General features: G+C 40.3%; 2 protein-coding genes and 1 pseudogene across 2 annotated transcripts; 2 read left to right on the top strand and 1 right to left on the bottom strand.

The window, feature by feature from the left end:
• The first annotated feature begins 627 nt into the window (after window positions 1-627).
• LOC121798487 lies at window positions 628-3,533 on the top strand. The gene is made up of 2 exons (XM_042197521.1): window positions 628-1,891; window positions 2,140-3,533. The coding sequence occupies exons 1-2, from the start codon at window positions 1,214-1,216 to the stop codon at window positions 3,421-3,423; spliced, it is 1,962 nt and encodes a 653-aa protein (XP_042053455.1). The 5' UTR covers window positions 628-1,213; the 3' UTR covers window positions 3,424-3,533.
• Window positions 3,534-7,068: 3,535 nt separating this feature from the next.
• On the top strand, window positions 7,069-8,921 carry LOC121799585 (annotated as a pseudogene).
• A 5,661-nt stretch (window positions 8,922-14,582) lies between these two features.
• Window positions 14,583-15,488, bottom strand: LOC121800627. The gene has a single exon (XM_042200156.1). It carries the CDS (start codon window positions 15,486-15,488, stop codon window positions 14,583-14,585), a length of 906 nt encoding a protein of 301 aa, XP_042056090.1.
• Window positions 15,489-17,823: the final 2,335 nt, after the last annotated feature.

Below are 17,823 nucleotides of genomic sequence, written 5' to 3'. Positions count from 1 at the left end.
CTAGTTTTGAAAGCCTGTTTTACACTGTATTCCTAAAACCAAGCCAGCTATACGTAAAGATAATTACAAATACAACACAGAAATTAACAAAATTTACAATCTACAGAGTCAAATCACCCAAAAATGTTATACTACCATTGTTGCGTAATTTTTGTTGACTTACATATTTGTAATGAAATGTGGTCTATTTTAATTTCACATAACCCAACTACTTATCTAATCGTCCACATTTGGTCAAATCAAGCCAGCTATACGTAAAGATAATTACAAATACAACACAGAAATTAACAAAATTTACAATCTACAGAGTCAAATCACCCAAAAATGTTATACTACCATTGTTGCGTAATTTTTGTTGACTTACATATTTGTAATGAAATGTGGTCTATTTTAATTTCACATAACCCAACTACTTATCTAATCGTCCACATTTGATTACTTGGAACTTTTCGGAGCGTTTATTATTCTTCTCCTAAGAAATTTTCGAAAAGCAATTATAAATACTTATATTCAAGTACAATTCCCCATAATTAATGCTAATAATGGAAAAAATTCTACCTACCTTGCCAAAAAAAGGCATAAAAAACGTTAAGCAAAAGTAATTTTCTTCACCAGTTGCTGTATGATGATGTGCACGAATACAAGATGAATCCGGTGATTCTTCTTTTTATTACAGCACTAGTACCTTTTCTTTTTATTACAGGACGACTGAGGAGACACGATAAAGAAGAATTTGTCGCAAATCCTAGCAAAAAATAATACTCCGCCTCACCACAAACGTTGTAATCTCTCTCCTCTCTCTCTCTTTCTCCTTAATGTGTCTGTGTACTGAAGCCTCGACATCTATGGCCACTCACGGGATGAATTGAAAGGGAAGGAATCTTGAACTCATGCTTTCCATTTTTCTCTGTCCACAAAAATACAGAAAAATTAAAACCCAGAGCCAGACCCAACTAACAAATTTGTGGTCTTTCATCTCCTCTGCCTCACCTCCCATCACTTCACACAATTAACTCTGCTCCTGCTTCCTCCTCTCTTCTTGTCTTTCACCACGAAAAATACTATTTTCAATCTCTTGATGATTGAATTTATGCTTTTCTTTTGCTGATCCCAAGAATTACCATCCCTTTATTGAGAAGTTTCTGCTGATCCAACAAAAAACAATCAATTTCTATAAACTTGGTTGAGCTTCAACTGCAAATTGTTTGATCAAATGACTCATCCAACATACTTCCCCTTGAGATGGGAGACTACAGGAGATCAATGGTGGTTCGCTTCTCCAATAGATTGGGCTGCTGCAAACGGCCACTACGATCTAGTCAGAGAGCTTCTTTACATTGACACCAATCTTCTCATCAAACTAACATCCCTTCCAAGGATCCGGCGCCTCGAGACCGTGTGGGACGACGACGCCACCTTCGCCCACGTTGCCAAGTGCAGGTCCCAAGTCGCAAGAAAGCTCCTCCTCGGGTGTGAAAGAAGAAACGGCCACAATTCTCTCATCAGGGCTGGCTATGGAGGCTGGCTGCTCTACACTGCTGCCTCAGCTGGAGATATGCCTTTTGTGAAAGAATTGCTGCAGAGGGATCCTCTGCTTGTGTTTGGAGAGAGAGATTACGGCGTCACTGATATGTTCTATGCTGCTGCCAGGAGCCGGAATTCAGCGGTCTTCATGTTCTTGTTTGATTGCTCCTTCTCTGCAAGGGGGCAGGCCGCGCGGTCGTCTGGTTTTAAGGCGGAGATGGTGAATAGGTCTGTTCATGCTGCGGCTAGGGGCGGCAATGTGGGGTTGTTGGTCGAGCTTTTGGGAGATGGCGCCGATGTTCTTGGTTTTAGGGATGTTAGAGGCTCCACGCTTCTGCATACTGCCGCTGGGAGAGGGCAGCTTGAGGTGAGATTCATGAGGTTTTCATGCTGTTGTTTCTCTTTATTGGTTGAGTGCGTCTGTTTTAGTACTTGAATGATTAATGATTTCCAGATAATTTATGCTTCTCTGTTTTACATGCTGCTGTTGTTTAGTTTAATGTGGATTGAATTCAAAGATGCTTATTTCAAGTGCTTCTCTGTTAGGCTGGTTTAGTTTGAGGTGTGTTGTGAAGTTATCATGTAGAGTAAGTGTTTGGTGGTTCTACAATGCAGGTAGTTAGGCATTTAATATCCTCGTATGAGGGGATGATCGAGTCTGTGGACAACAGAGGCAACACGGCCTTAAATATTGCGGCCTACAGGGGCCATCTGCCAGTGGTGGAGCTTCTTACACGCGCAAGGCCTAGCACCGCGTCTCTGACAAACAACAGCGGGAACACGTTTCTTCACATGGCAGTGTTGGGCTTCCTCACCCCCGGCTTCAAACGGCTGGACCGACAGCTGGAGCTCATGAAACAGCTGGTTTCCGGGAGCTTTGTTAATATGGAAGATGTTGTCAATGTCAAGAACAAAGAAGGCAGAACTGCCCTTCACATGGCAGTCATCGAGAACCTTCAGTCCCAAGTTGTCGAGCTGCTCATGTCTGTGCGCTACATCAACCTCAACATACGCGATTCAGATGGGAACACGCCCTTGGATCTGCTCAAGCAGCGACCACATTCAGCTTCTTCTGAGATTCTGATCAGGCGCCTGATTGCAGCCGGAGGGATTGAGAATTCTAAGGATCAAACGACAAGAAATGCTCTCGTCTCACATCTGAGGAGGCATGGCATTGGAGGTAGTCCCGGGACTTCTTTCAGGATCCCAGATGCTGAGATACTTCTGCACTCTGGAACGGATGACATTGGCCCCTCGAGCTGTGATTTGACTAGCTCCGAGCATGGCTACTCTGGTGAAATCGAACGTGTTGCATCAACCTCCTCTAAATACAACAAGATGGCCACCATCAACAGTGCTGCCAAGCGTTTCAAGAACCTGCTGCTGAAGAAGGCCAGGGATGGAGATGCTTCTGACATGGAAGACGACTATTCCATTGGATCGCCTAGGTTAAGCTCGGGTAGCAAGAACAGCCCCATCTCGCTTAGGCAGCAATTCTCGAAGCAATCTTCCCTCCCAAACAACAAGAGAACACAATATTCTTTACCAGCTGGTACTCTTCCAAGTCCATCCACTAAGAAGAAGTTTGCTGCAGGGCTATCACACGGCGTGCTGCAGCTGCTGCCAAAGTCGTACGCTGGCTCCCCCTCGAGTGCCTACTCTGAGTCGTCGTGGTCATCTCCACTATCAGCTGATAAAGGAAAGAGCAGTTATCACCACAGTGGGAGTGATGCACCTCACTCCCCCAACTCGGGCAGCCTTAAAATGAAGCACAAGCACCCGTCATTCAACTTGAAGCTGATGAACAACTACTTCTGCTTCGGAGCGCAAGGCTTGGCCGTGGACAACTCCATCACCTCGCCACGGCCGAGCCAGAGTCAGCATCGACTAGCTGCCTAGGTTTGGTTTTGGAGAAAGAAAAGTTGTGTCTAGTTTGTGTTTGTATGACTTTTGGTTATGGACCAATAATTCACAATGTAAATTATTGAGAGGCTATCTTTCTATAGCAATTATACCTAATTTATTCGAAATTTGCTCACTGTGACGCCTTGCGTTCGAGTAAAAATTCTATAATACTTCCATACCAAGTTGGCATGGTGATTTAGTATACCTCACCAATAATTTATTGATAAATAGAAATAAAAAAACCTTCCATGCCCCATCAATTACACACCAATTCAATAAAACTTAACTGCACAAAATAAACGTCCACTAATCATGGAAAGTAACATTTACTACTATTAAATATTGAGACATTCATATAATAGGTCCTACAATATGTAATTATGTATGTATATTGACTTCTTAATGTAATAATATTTCACGTAAAAAAGTAATCATATTATATGTCAAGAAAAAAAAATCACATTACAACTCTTTGATAGTACTATTTTAAGATTTTATTAATGAGACCTTTTTTTCTTATTTTATATTTATGCATATTAAAAAAATTTACACAAATAAAATTTATGACTATACCTAATATATTTTGTTAGCATATTGAAGTAGCTGGTAAGAGCGTGCACAATTGATGTATCACAATACCCTAGGTCCAGAGGATTCACTAGATCACAGTGTCTAGGAGATCGTGGAATATTCAGAATTCGGTCGTTGGACACGCACTTTTCCCGCTTTAAAACCTCAACCCACTACACTATTGACTAGTATAGAGAAGCAAAAGATCGATCCCACGAGGACGGATGAGTTAGAATGCATTTGGAGGGTTTTGGGAAGGGTTGGCTGCTGCCACACAACATGTGGATCGAGAATTTTAAATTACTGGGTCACGAGAATTAAAAGCATCAAGTACTAGACCTAAGAATAGAGACACAAAAACACATCCATGATTCAAGAACTTGAAATTAACTACAGAGGGTTCATCAAACTACTTGGTCTAGTAAAAAGGTTTCCTAAAATGGCAAGATAAAAGAGCACGAGGAAGCAGTGGGACAAATTCCTGATTTAGCTACTGCGACAGGTAAAGCTGCAAAAGCAAACAAACAACGGATCTGGATCTAACTACCAACGATCTTCATCTTCTTCAGCAAATAAACATGAACATAAAACGAAATAGAGTATAAAAACAGAGCAAATTCAAACCGAACGTCAAACATTACGATTAAGCAGAAAATCATCAGATCTAAAACTACTGGGTCGAGTAATCGAAAGCAACAGTAAAAGTAGCCATAATCATGCAGATTCAAATCACCACGTATCAGATCCACAACTCCAACTCGCAATCCACTCCAGATCCAACCGATCCAAACTCAATAACATCCAGATCCATATCCATCTACTCCGATTCAAACAATTCCACAACTAACCAACTCAGATTCAACCAATCTCAACTCCAATTCAACAGTCTATTGCGAAAAGCATCCAAAATTAGTAAAACTCACATCAAACATCAGAAACCAAAGTAAAACAGAAAATAGAATTTGCCATAGCTACGGAAATAAGATCCAGAACACAAAAGCAGTCGCCGAGCTCCCGGAAAGTAAGTTCACGGCTAGAATAAACGACAGAAAATAAAAACAGATTGTATCTTCGCCTTCGTGAGGACGGTGTTACACCACAGAAACTAATTATCGCCAAGCTTGCCCAGAATTTCCCATCGGTGCCAAGTGCGTGTGAAGTGAGCTAAGACTAGAAAATGAAACTAAGGAGACTAAGAGTGAAAGATAAAAAGTGATAAAAATCTTCTCCTCTTCAAAAGGGGTAGTCCCTTTATATAGGCACGGATCCCTAGGGCACTCCTTTTTCATAATTTGTTTTTTTGCCCTTGATCCTTATACTTGCTCCTTGCTCCATTTTTTTATATTCTGCCAGCATTTCTTTTCATTTCCTCGGTCTGGTTAATTGTTGGCATTTTTCACTTCATTTTCCTCCTTTTCCTCTGCCCTTGGTAATTTGTATGCGCTTCCTGGGTTCGGCAGATTTTACACGCATCTGAACTTACAAACACTTATTAGTTCATTGAATTTACAGAATTTAATCCCATAACTAATACATGAAATGAGCCTTATCACATATTATCTAATCGGTTATGATTTTCAATATTTTCTTATTACCAGGCAAAAAATATCAAGAAATATATTGACAGTTATTGAAAATATATAAGAAAATATAAAAAATTATACTTAATTAGTTACTTAAGACTTAGATTATGATAAGAAAATATAATATTATAGTCATAGTTGTTATTTGTATAAAATTTTCGAATATATATTTAAATATAAAATAAGAAAAAAAGGTCTCACTAATAAAAACTCAAACTAGTACTATCAAGGAGTAATTTCTTTCTTTACATAAAAAATAGTATAATATGATTACTTTTTTATGTGTAAATATTACTCCTATTATATTAAGAGGTCAATATACATATATATGTCTAGTAATATTGCACACCTATTATATTTGGCAATTTCTATAGTTAATAGTGATATAATGCTACTTTCCATGATTAGTGAACGTTTATTTTGTGCAGTTAAGTTTTATTGAATTGATGTGGCATGAGGGGCTTTTTTATTTCCATTTGTCAATAAATTATTGGTGAAGTATACCAAATCACCATGCAAACTTAGTATGGAAGGATTATGGAATTTTTACTCTTTTTGAAAGAGGATTTGCTACTCAAGAATCTTGATTTGCCATTTTTGTGTTGAGTGTGAGGGATGGCTGCCAGAGAAGGAGAATGTGACCAGAGAACAGAGGAGTGTTGGAAATTATTTATCATCATATATTCAATAATGTATTATTGAATATGAATAAAGCAAGATCTTCGAACATCGTGTATTTCACGTATTAACCATAAACATAATGGATCGAAAACTTACATTGACGATCCATAGCGGAAGCGATTGGGGAAGACGGAGAGAACTTCCTCGGACTTTCTTTGGCTTAGTGGCGCAACTCCAACTCCAAGGATTTGTTTCTCTCTCTTTCCCTCGTTTATGTGTTCTCTGTAATGTGTGTGATTTGATGGGATCACCACACTTGTATTTATAGGCAGAGAGAGGACAAACCCTAATTATCAAACCTTAAAGCCCTTTCCATCAAAGTGGCTATTTAATTAGAACGTTTCTTTTTGACCAAGTAATATCAAAATCAAATTAAATAAATGATCATAATAATTTGATTTGATTTTGATAGTCAATAACATAATTACGGTCAAATTCATGACAATCAAAAGCATATATATTCTTGACTAAATTAATGCTAATCAAGACATTATTATATATAAATATCCCAATTTCCTTAATAGCAATACACTAATAGGAAACATATATATTAGTCAATAATTAATGACTAATAAGGAAACGTCCTATTTAAATCAATATATTCAATTGATAGATAATTAATTAGGGAAAATGTGTCTTATACCAAATTCATGTATTATATTAAAGAATCCAATTCTATTTAGGATTCTATCACATGTCACATATGTGAGACATAAAACTTACAAGGAGGAGAGGCCAGAGGGCAATCGATGACTGGCTTCCGATCACGTCCTCGAGGACGGCCAAATGGTGGTACTCTACTTTCCACAATGTGACTGCCATGGTTGGAGCTGCTGTTCTCAGTCTTCCATATGCCATGTCTAGCATGGGATGGTACACTTTCATTTCTAAAAAATCCCCTTTTATACAAACAGATCTTTGGAATTTGACTGTAAATATGTTGTAGAGTCAAGGTGAAAAAAATTGATTTTTTTTATGTAGTCTTGAGGAATTTTTTTAGTTTTGCTTGTACAACTTTGACAGTAAAACAAACACCTGACTTGATTATTCAAATAATATGCAATATAAAAAGTATTGTTCCATTAAGGGAAAATGAAGAGTGGTTGTGCAGGGGAGCTGGTGTGACAATGATGATAATATGATGGATCATCACCCTCTACACACTATGGCAAATGGTGGAGATGCACGAGATGGTTCCCGGGAAGAGGTTCGACAGGTACCACGAGCTAGGCCAGCACGCATTTGGGGCAAAACTCGGACTGTACATCGTGGATCCTCAGCAAGTGGTGGTCGAGGTCAGCACATGCATCATCTACATGGTCACCGGAGGCAAATCCTTGAAGAAGACACACGAGTCCTTGTGCCCCGACTGCAAGGAGATCAAGCTCACCTACTTCATCTTGATCTTCGCCTCTGTCCACTTTTTCCTCTCCCACCTCCCCAACTTCAACTCCATCTCTGTTGTTTCCCTTGCAGCAGCTGTCATGTCTCTGACGTACGTTCAACGTTGCCATGGCTCGATCTTTCTTGATTTATGTGTGTTGTAACTTGTTTGTTGATTTTTTTGTTCCATTTGTGGTATGTGTAGCTACTCTACTATTGCTTGGACAGCTGCACTTGCAAAGGGAAGTGACGGTCATGTGGACCACGGGCCAAGGGGCAAGAACACGAAGGACAACGTGTTCAACTTCTTCAACGCGTTGGGAGACATAGCCTTCGCCTATGCTGGACACAATGTGGTGTTGGAGATCCAAGCAACGATCCCATCTCCTTCCAAAAAACCTATGTGGAAGGGAGTTGTGTTTGCGTATATTGTTGTCGCCCTCTGCTACTTGCCCGTTGCATTCATCTGGTACTACATTTTTGGGAACGAGGTGGAGGACAACATCCTGCTTGGGCTCAACAAGCCAGAATGGCTCATTGCTGCTGCTAACATCTTTGTGTTTGTACATGTTGTCGGAGGCTACCAGGTTAGTTTTTGGTGTATTCAAGCAAGGTCGATATCTGTGTCTATATTGTTGATGTTTTGTACTGTTGGAAGGGTAGATATATGCAATGCCGGTTTTCGACATGTTGGAGCCGTATTTGGTGAAGGAGATCAAGCTGAAGCCTAGTTTCTGGCTTCGTTTCACTACTCGTACCATATTCGTTGGTCAGCTTATTTATCATCATCTTCTTAGATTATTTTTACCTTTCTGTTGTGAGGGAAAACACATTTTTGAATCCATTTCTTGTGCAGCCTTGACTATGTTTATTGGTATGACATTCCCCTTCTTTGGTGGACTGGTTGGATTCTTTGGAGGATTTGCTTTGGCCCCTACTACTTACTTTGTTAGTCCACTCTCTCTCACTCTCAATATCTATCTCTTATAAGAATATGAATCTTTATTTTTTTTTTTTTGGTTGTAGCTTCCTTGCATTATCTGGCTAATTGTCAAGAAGCCCAAGAAGTTCAGTTTCTCCTGGATGATTAACTGGGTAAGTCATCTTCTTGTGATATAACAATTGAAAGTTTCTTGAAATTGTATGATTTTGAAATATTATATGTTGAATGTTCAGGTGTTTATTATATTGGGTTTGATACTAATGACATTGGCGCCCATTGGAGGGCTAAGGAACATCATTCTAACAGCCAAGACCTACAAGTTCTACCAATAAATTTGTTTACTTATTTATCAATAAGATATGTTTCCCCATCTTTGCCTAGATATCAGTTATCGATGTTGACAAAATTGACCTAACGAATTCACCTTCTTAGAGCATCAGCAGTGGTGCGGAATTCCCAGCGAAATTCCCAAAACACCTCCTGCCACGTCATATGAACTTCCCACTGCACTGCCACGTCATACGGAATTCCCACTGCACAGTGGCGAAATTCCCCGCGGAATTCCCTACGGACTTCCCACAATAAAAAAAATTCACAATTTCACAAATTATACAAGTTCCGGAATTAAACAATTTACTGAATTAAAATTTCGACGCGAATACGGAGAAAATGCAACCACTTTATTTAAAAAAAACATACTTCATTATAAAAAAATACATAATTAATAAAAAAAGGAATCGAAAAAAAAACATTTAATGAAAAAAAGCAGAATTTCGCGAGCGTCAACACAATGGCGGACGTCTGCACGGAATTCCCCGCGGAATTCCGTATCCGTGTATGCCTTGCACAATGGCAGACGTCCGCTACGGAATTTCCGCACGCCGGTGGGAATTCCGCGTTGACGTCCGCCACTGCTGATGCTCTTAGGCTATATATCAAGTGTTATTTGTTGTCAGCAACAATTTGTCACATTTTATTTCATTTCATTTCCTACCCTTATTCTGTTAACCAAAATTTTCAATTGTACTATTTTTTGATGTGTCATATTATTTTGGTGTGTATAGTTGTCGTTTGATTGTCATGACTATTTATCATATGATAAGAGTAAGTTATGAGATTATTTTAGGCAGAAGCGAATGAATATGAATAATTATTACATGATTATATACCTAGGATTAGATTAAATTATGAGCTTCAATCTCATGAACTAAACACACTACATATTTAATAGAAGTAGTCGTAGTAATAGTAGAAATTGGATTGTTACAAAGACCCAAGCTTCATTTATGTCCATGAACAAGAGAGAAAAATTGAAGAAATCGAAATTGCAATGGATGTCAAAACCATTATTCTAGCAAGTTGGTATCTTCATTTGCCTCCTCCAGTTTTCTTACAATATTCACATATAAAGAAATGGCATGAATCAACAATTCATAAAAAAAATTAAAGTTAAAAAAATGTAGTTACAATGATAGATTTGGTAATTCAAGTTGTTAACATGTGTTTTAAGTCTGCGGCTGTACAAGTGAAGCCAGAGATGAAGAACCCACAAAACGCTCAACCCAATCCCCGCCGCCATCCCATCACAACAATCCAAGAAGCCCAACCCCACCTCGGAATCCCTCCACCCAATTCACTCTCCCCAAATAAAACCCCAATCCTGTACACATACAACGGCCAGAGAATCCCCCTCACCACGCTGTAAAACCCATAGAAAACCCCAATTCAGAACTATTAATGCTGTGGTCGAGGACTAGGTTTTGGATGGCCGTGTTTGGGGATACAAATTCGGATTGGGATTGATAGGATTAGTGCCGGGGTGCCGTGAGCGAGGCAGCTTGAGGCTTCGCCTCGCTGGTTTTTGGCCCAGTTTTTGAAGGCGAACAAGTATCCGATGAACCACGCTGTGAATGCAGCCACGGCTTCCATTGAAGCAGAGCTTCCAAATTCATCAAATCTGCTCCATGTCTCGTCTATATATTCACATAAAATTATTTTAAAATCATAATATTTGTAGAATTGGTAGAAATATTCACTCTTTCTTATTCAAAAGATGTACAAGACTAGAGACATTATATAGCTAGATTATATCTATACATGGTAAACCTAATACACATTTAATTGCATTCTATCTATGGTATGATTTGATTCCATATCAATCACACATATTACATTCCTGATTTTGTGTGATCTCCGTGATCTCTTCTCAACACTCCCCCTCAAGTTTAGTAACGGGGATTTCCGATACTCAACTTGCCTAGTACTTCTTGAAACGACTTCGAGTTCACTGCCTTCGTCAGAATGTCAGCCAATTGATCTTCGGACTTGACGTATGGCATCTCGACTATTCTTGCTTCGATGTTCTCCTTTATGAAGTGTCTATCTACTTCAACATGTTTAGTTCGATCATGCTGCACCGGATTCTCCGAGATGCTAATCGCCGCCTTGTTGTCACAAAAGAGTCTACACGGTTGGACTGGACACATGTCCAATTCGTTCATGAGTTTCCTTAGCCACAATACCTCTGTCAACCCACTTCTAATTCCTCGGAACTCTGCCTCTGCACTGGAGAGTGCCACCACTTTCTGCTTCTTGCTTCTCCACGTAACCAGGTTACCTCCAACAAAGGTAAAATATCCCGCGGTTGACTTTCTGTCGTTCGGATTCCCTGCCCAATCTGCATCAGTGAATCCATGTATCTCCATGTGCCCGTGTTTCTCAAATATGAGCCCGTGTTCAGCCGTCCCCTTTAAGTATCGAATAATTCTCAAAACTGCCTCCCAATGTTCTTCTTGAGGAGCATGCATAAACTGACTCACAACTCCTACAGCATAGGCGATGTCCGGCCTTGTGTGGGAAAGGTAGATTAGCTTCCCAACTAGTCTCTGATATCTCCCTCTATCTGTTGGTTTGGCTCCTTCCTTCATTTGTAGTCCATGATTCTGGATCATCGGAGTGTCTGCTGGCTTGCAATCTAGCATCCCAATCTCGGTTAGCAAGTCCAATACATATTTTCTCTGATTTATAAATATCCCTTTCTTCGACCGTAGGACCTCTATTCCCAAGAAATACTTCAAAAGGCCCAAGTCTTTCATCTCAAATTCTCGAAACAAATTCTTCTTTAGCTCGGCTATCTCCTCTGTATCGTCTCCTGTAATGATCATATCATCGACATATATAATGAGGCATGTGATCTTACCATCTTTCTTCTTTAGGAACAGAGTGTGGTCGGAGATGCTTTGTTCGTACCCATACTTCTTCATCACTTCGGTGAATCTTCCGAACCATGCACGTGGAGACTGCTTCAGCCCATACAATGTCTTCTTTAGGTGGCAGACCTCTCCATCTCGGAATTCCTCCGTGAACCTAGGTGGAGGTTCCATATATACTGGCCTTGGTAATTCTCCATGAAGGAAGGCATTGGTCACATCAAACTGATGAAGTGGCCAATCCTTATTTGCGGCAATCGAGAACAGAACTCTTACGGTGTTGATCTTTGCCACTGGGGAGAAGGTTTCATCATAGTCTATGTCGTACGTCTGGGTGTACCCCTTTGCCACAAGTCGGGCTTTGTATCTTTCTATCGTTCCATCTGGCCTTCTTTTAATAGTAAACACCCATCTGCACCCAACAGTCCTGCCTCATTCGGGTAGCTTCCCTTTCACCCACGTATTATTCTTCATCAACGCCTTCATTTCAGTAAACATTGCTTCTCTCCAGTGCTTAATTTTCATAGCTTCCTCGGCTGACTGTGGGATCTCTTCCTCTTCATACAATGCAGCCTCAAATGCTCGGGCCATTTTAGTTAGATTTCCTTTCACAAAATTTGCCACTCCATAGCGACTCTTCTTGCCAATCTTTTCTGGGGAATATCGTTTTGGTGGTACTCCCCTTGTACTTCGGTAGGGAAGTGTATACCGTCCTATGTCTCCATCAATAACATTGTCCTCATCTCGAGGTTCAGTGTTAGGTGAGTCAGTGGAAATTGATATAGAACCAGGATCGGGCTCAGGATTTACCTCGGATATCGTCGGAGGAGAATTCTGAGGTGGATGAGTGGACTCTTGTGGTGAGACCTGCTCGGCGGTAGTGACAGCGGGTTCTGGTGGATCCTCAATCGAAGAGGTTGGAACTGGCACAACCCAACTTAGATAGTCTACTGTACTACCAGGATCACTCTTCCCCTGACTATTAAGGTGGGTTTGGTGGTAAAAGAATTCGGTTTCCAAAAAATTGCAATTTATGGTGGTAGTGATCTTTTTGGTAAGAGGATCATAACAACGATAACCCTTTTGGTTCAGCCCGTACCCCACGAAGACACATTTGGTAGCACAAGGTGATAGTTTAGACCTTTCGTGTTTTGGGATATGGACGTAAACAGTACATCCAAAGACTTTGGGTGAGAGATTTAGGTAGGCTGGAATTTTGGCTAACTTGGATAGGGTATCAAGTGGAGTTTTCATGCTAAGGATTCTAGTAGGTAAGCGGTTTATAAGGTAGATAGAGGTAGCAACTGCTTCGGGCCAGAAGTGTTTTGGGACTTTAGATTCGATCATTAGTGCTCGAGTCATTTCAAGTATGGTTCGGTTTTTTCTTTCGGCAACCCCGTTCTGTTCAGGTGTATAGGCACAGGAAGTTTGGTGGATTATTCCCTTGTCTTTGCAGAATTGGGTCATGGCACTGTTAATAAATTCCCTCCCATTGTCGGACCTAAGGGTTTGAATGGTAGTATGAAACTGTGTTTGGACAAGTTTGAGAAAAAAGACAAATCTATCGAATACTTCAGACTTATGTTTTAAAAAGTAAATCCATGTCATCCTAGTGCAATCATCAACAAATATCACAAAATATCTAAACCCATTCCCACCAATAATCGGGGCAGGCCCCCACACATCAGAATGTACTAAAGAAAACATGGAATTCATTCTAGTATTTGTAGGTTTAAATGACTGTCTGTGGCTCTTGGCCAAAACACAAGTTTCACAAGCAAAGTCAGAAGAAATAGACATGTTTGGGTAAAGAAGTTTAAAATAACCAGGGGAGGGGTGTCCTAGTCTTAGATGCCAGAGCCAAGTCTCTTGTTTCGTGGATCTGTGAGCCAGCATCGCACTACCAGTTTGAGCTATCTTGTCCACGTAGTAGAGTCCATGCTTCTCAGTGCCACGCCCAAGAATCCTCTTCGTCTGAATATCCTGCAAGATACAGAAATCTGGATGCATCAGAAGAGTACAATTCAATTCCTTGGTCACATGACTAATAGACATCAGTCGTTGAGATAATGTTGGGACATATAGGCAGTTCCTAAGACGAAGTGTAGGAGATATCTCAATAGTCCCAGAGCCCTCAACAGTAATTAAGTCACCACTAGCAGTCCGAATAAATGTCTTAGTAAATTCATCATTAAATTTAACAAAATCACTCTTTTCCGGAGTCATAGTATCAGTCGCCCCACAGTAAAAAATCCACCCCCTCGTATAAATATCAGTCATATTTTCAACATGGAATGCAGCGGAAATCTTTTGTAAGGGTGCAAAGTGGTTTTCTGACACATAATTACATGTATTGGGGTTCATTCGGATTTTCTGCCAAGGTTTGGGGTCATTTTTATATTTCAGAAAATCAGGGGGACGACTTTGCAAAAATGGGGTCCCTTTTCTAATATTTCAAACTTGTGTTGTGTAAAGTGTAAAGAGTGAGACTTATTAGGGTTTGGGCTTCGACCAAACCCTTTACCTCCTTGTTGATGCGCCGTCGTCCATTTTTCGCCATTTCTGAATTCCGTTCGCTCAGCGAGGTTGCCGGCGCCTCGTACGCCGCCGCCACCGGAGTGTCCTTCCTGACGGACTCCTGAGCCTCCGCCACCTGCTGGTTCCCTCTGATTTCCGATATCGCCGGGTCGTGACTGACCCTCGCCGTCGCTCATTCCCGCGGCGAATTTCGCCTGATGCACCCCTTGCCTTCTGTCGCTCCTCCCACCACTCCGGATATCCCAATCATTTGAAGCAGGTTTCCCATGTGTGTTTTTGTCTTCCACAATGAGAACACCATAATTTCGAAGTGTCGGGGCGGTGGTTTCCAGGTCGGCCGGTGGCTGTGGTGGCTGCGGGGCGTTGCGGTGGCCCGTTCCGGTGCGGTGGGCGGTTGCTCTGTGCAGCTAGTCCATGTCCGATTCCCCCAGATGATGAATCGGCTTTATTGCCGTCGGCATCTACGGTGGGTGCGGCGGATGTTGGTGGCATGATTCGACGTCGAGCCGCATCCGTCTTCACCCACCCGTAGGCAGCCTCCACTGATGGGTAAGGATCTTCCTTCAAGATTTCTCGTCTAATTGAATCATATTCCTGATTCAACCCTGTTAAGAACTTCACCAAGCGTTTCTCATTCGAATGTACTCTGTATTGGTCGATGCCTTTGTCACAGCAGGTCACGGGTTGTCTCTGGCATCGATCTATGTTGATCCACAGCCCGTGGATCCTCCGGTAATATGTCTCTAAATCCAGATTTCCCTGTCTGATTGCAATTACTTTTTCCTCTAGATCGTAAATCAAATACTTATCTGCCTTGTTTTCATATGTCACGGCGAGGCTATCCCACAACGCCTTTGATGTTTGGTGGTGTGCGAAGTCGGAGATAATGTCGTCCTCAATATTATCCACGATCCAGGAGAACACTATAAGGTCATTCTCCTCCCATTCCTCAAAGCCCTTGCTCTCGGGGCTCGGAGGTTCGTTTCTGATGTAGACATAGGCCCCACAGCCTCCTATCTTCACTTTGATCAATCTCGACCATAAAGGGTAGTTTCTGCCGTTCAGCTTGAACGCCACTGTGATACTCTTACTGTTTCTCAGACTCGTTGTCTGATTTGGATTGTGTTTGGTTTCTTCTTCTGAATCTGACATGGTTCTGGTTGTAGGGTTCGGTTTCTGGACTTGGTTTTTGGCTGAAAACGGTCGAGAATTGGTATTTTTGGGCTATGATGAAGCTTTTCTGAGCCTAGGTTCGTTTTCCTGCTCTGGTGCCATGTAGAATTGGTAGAAATATTCACTCTTTCTTATTCAAAAGATGTACAAGACTAGAGACATTATATAGGCTAGATATATCTATACATGGTAAACCTAATACACATTTAATTGCATTCTATCTATGGTATGATTTGATTCCATATCAATCACACATATTACATTCCTATTTTGTGTGATCTCCGTGATCTCTTCTCAACAATATTGTATGTTAGGATATACACATGCGAAAATATATCTGTGAGTGTCACACCATATGAAAATACTATATTATTAAAATATTATTGATTGATATCATGTGGGAATGAAATACTTTGTTCTTGGAGAATATTCTCCGTCATATGTTGCTTGTGTTTATTGAACTAATAACCTTTATTGAAAGTCTTCTTATTTCAAGCAAAACATAAAATATTAATGTGGTGGGAGAGTTTTTTGCTTTATAGTGAGTTAAGTGGAAAAAGTCTTTAGCTTAATCTTGTAACGCAACCTGTCTATGGAAGATGGATTGTCGCTATAAAAACAAAGATGACTCAACATGTCAATCTTTTGTGTGTGAATGGAAATTGGGATTCAAGATTTACGTGAATATCGACTTGAATTAAAAGGATTTATCATAGTAGTAGTATTAATTAGGTGGAACTGGAACACCAATCGTATTTCCACGTTGGAATGATGGGTATTATCTAATGGAGCAATGAAATTGGATAGTATTAATTTAACAAGGTTACTTTGGCTTACTTTATTTTATTATGTTTAAAACTTAATACTAATATCGTATTTTGGCGTCAACCGATAGACTTGGAAATATTTTAAGCTATGGTTGGATATACTAGTTTTTAATTTATTTGGATATTAATTGAAGGAATCATCTTTATGTTGGTGAAGCAGCCTAGCACTCCCTTCGTTCATCTGTAGCTGAGTCGTATTCCTTTTTTTGGTTGTCCCACTATAGCTGAGTCATTTCCATTTAGAGTAAAAATTAGGGATTTTAACTACTTAATTAATGATCCCCTTATTACCATTTAAATCTAATTAATTCCATTTTAATTAAATGAGTAAGCCGCCCACCAACCCCATCCAAAAACAAATCATTTCAACTAAACGTCTTTCTCTCTCATCTTTACCATCTCTCTCTATCCTTTTTCTCGGCATTGAAGGAGAATTGAAAAACCCTAGTTCTCACTTTCAATCTTCCGCCGCCTCTCCTTCTCCTATGCCCCCCAACGTTTACCCCTTCTCTCCTTCCACTTTGGTTCATCTTATGTATTGATTCTCATAACGCAACGCTCTGTTTTTAATTGGCTCGAGAACGACCTTAATGCGGAAAGTTGGGTTGAGCCTCGCCGCCCCCTCACACCAACGCCGCCCCCACCGCGATCTGACCCATCAGATGTCGCTAAAAATACCGCTACGCCAACCCAACCCGGACCTTACCTCAACACCACCCCCCCCCCCCGATCTCATACTTCCGGCGATAGATGGGTTGTGTGGATAATGCATGTGTGACTTGATCTGTTGTTGTGTGGACCTAGCAGATGTTGTTGGTTGAATTTGTGCATTGTTTGAGGCTGATTTTGTGCATTACAAAAAATGATTTTGCATATGTGAGTGACTTTATCTGTTGTGTGGATCTAGCATATGTTTATGTCTGATTTTGTGCAATGTTTGTTGCCGGTTTTGTGCATTATTTGTGACTGAGATTGTGAGTTACAAAAACCTTTTAAAAAATGATTTTGCATATATGGATGGCTTGATTTGTTGTGTGGATCTAGCACATGTTTATGGCTGATTTTGTTCAATGTTTGTTGCTAATTTTGTTCATTGTTTAGACTAATTTTGTGCATTACAAAAACCATTAACAAAAATTGACTTTGCATCTACTTATGCATTAAAAAGGTTGATATTGCATATATTTATGCATTACAAAAGGTTGATTGCATCTACTTATGCATTAGTACAAAAGTTGTTATAGCATCTACCTATGCATTACAAAAACTATTTGCATATGCTGCTTTTGCATATACTTATGCAGTACAAAAACTGATATTGCAGCTAACTTATGCTTTACAAAAACCATTTACAAAAACACAATGCATGCATCAACTCATGTCTTCACATATCTATACCACGGACAATCCTATCCATTCCTTCACCACAACCTTCTTCCACCAGATAAGAAATATATTCATTGACCAGCTCTTGTGGGACTTCTAAG

This window comes from Salvia splendens, chromosome 4 (genome assembly GCF_004379255.2).
Source record: "Salvia splendens isolate huo1 chromosome 4, SspV2, whole genome shotgun sequence".
NCBI classification, from domain to species: domain Eukaryota; kingdom Viridiplantae; phylum Streptophyta; class Magnoliopsida; order Lamiales; family Lamiaceae; genus Salvia; species Salvia splendens.
Note: the sequence above shows the minus strand (reverse complement) of the source record. Positions and strands in the feature narration are given on the sequence as shown.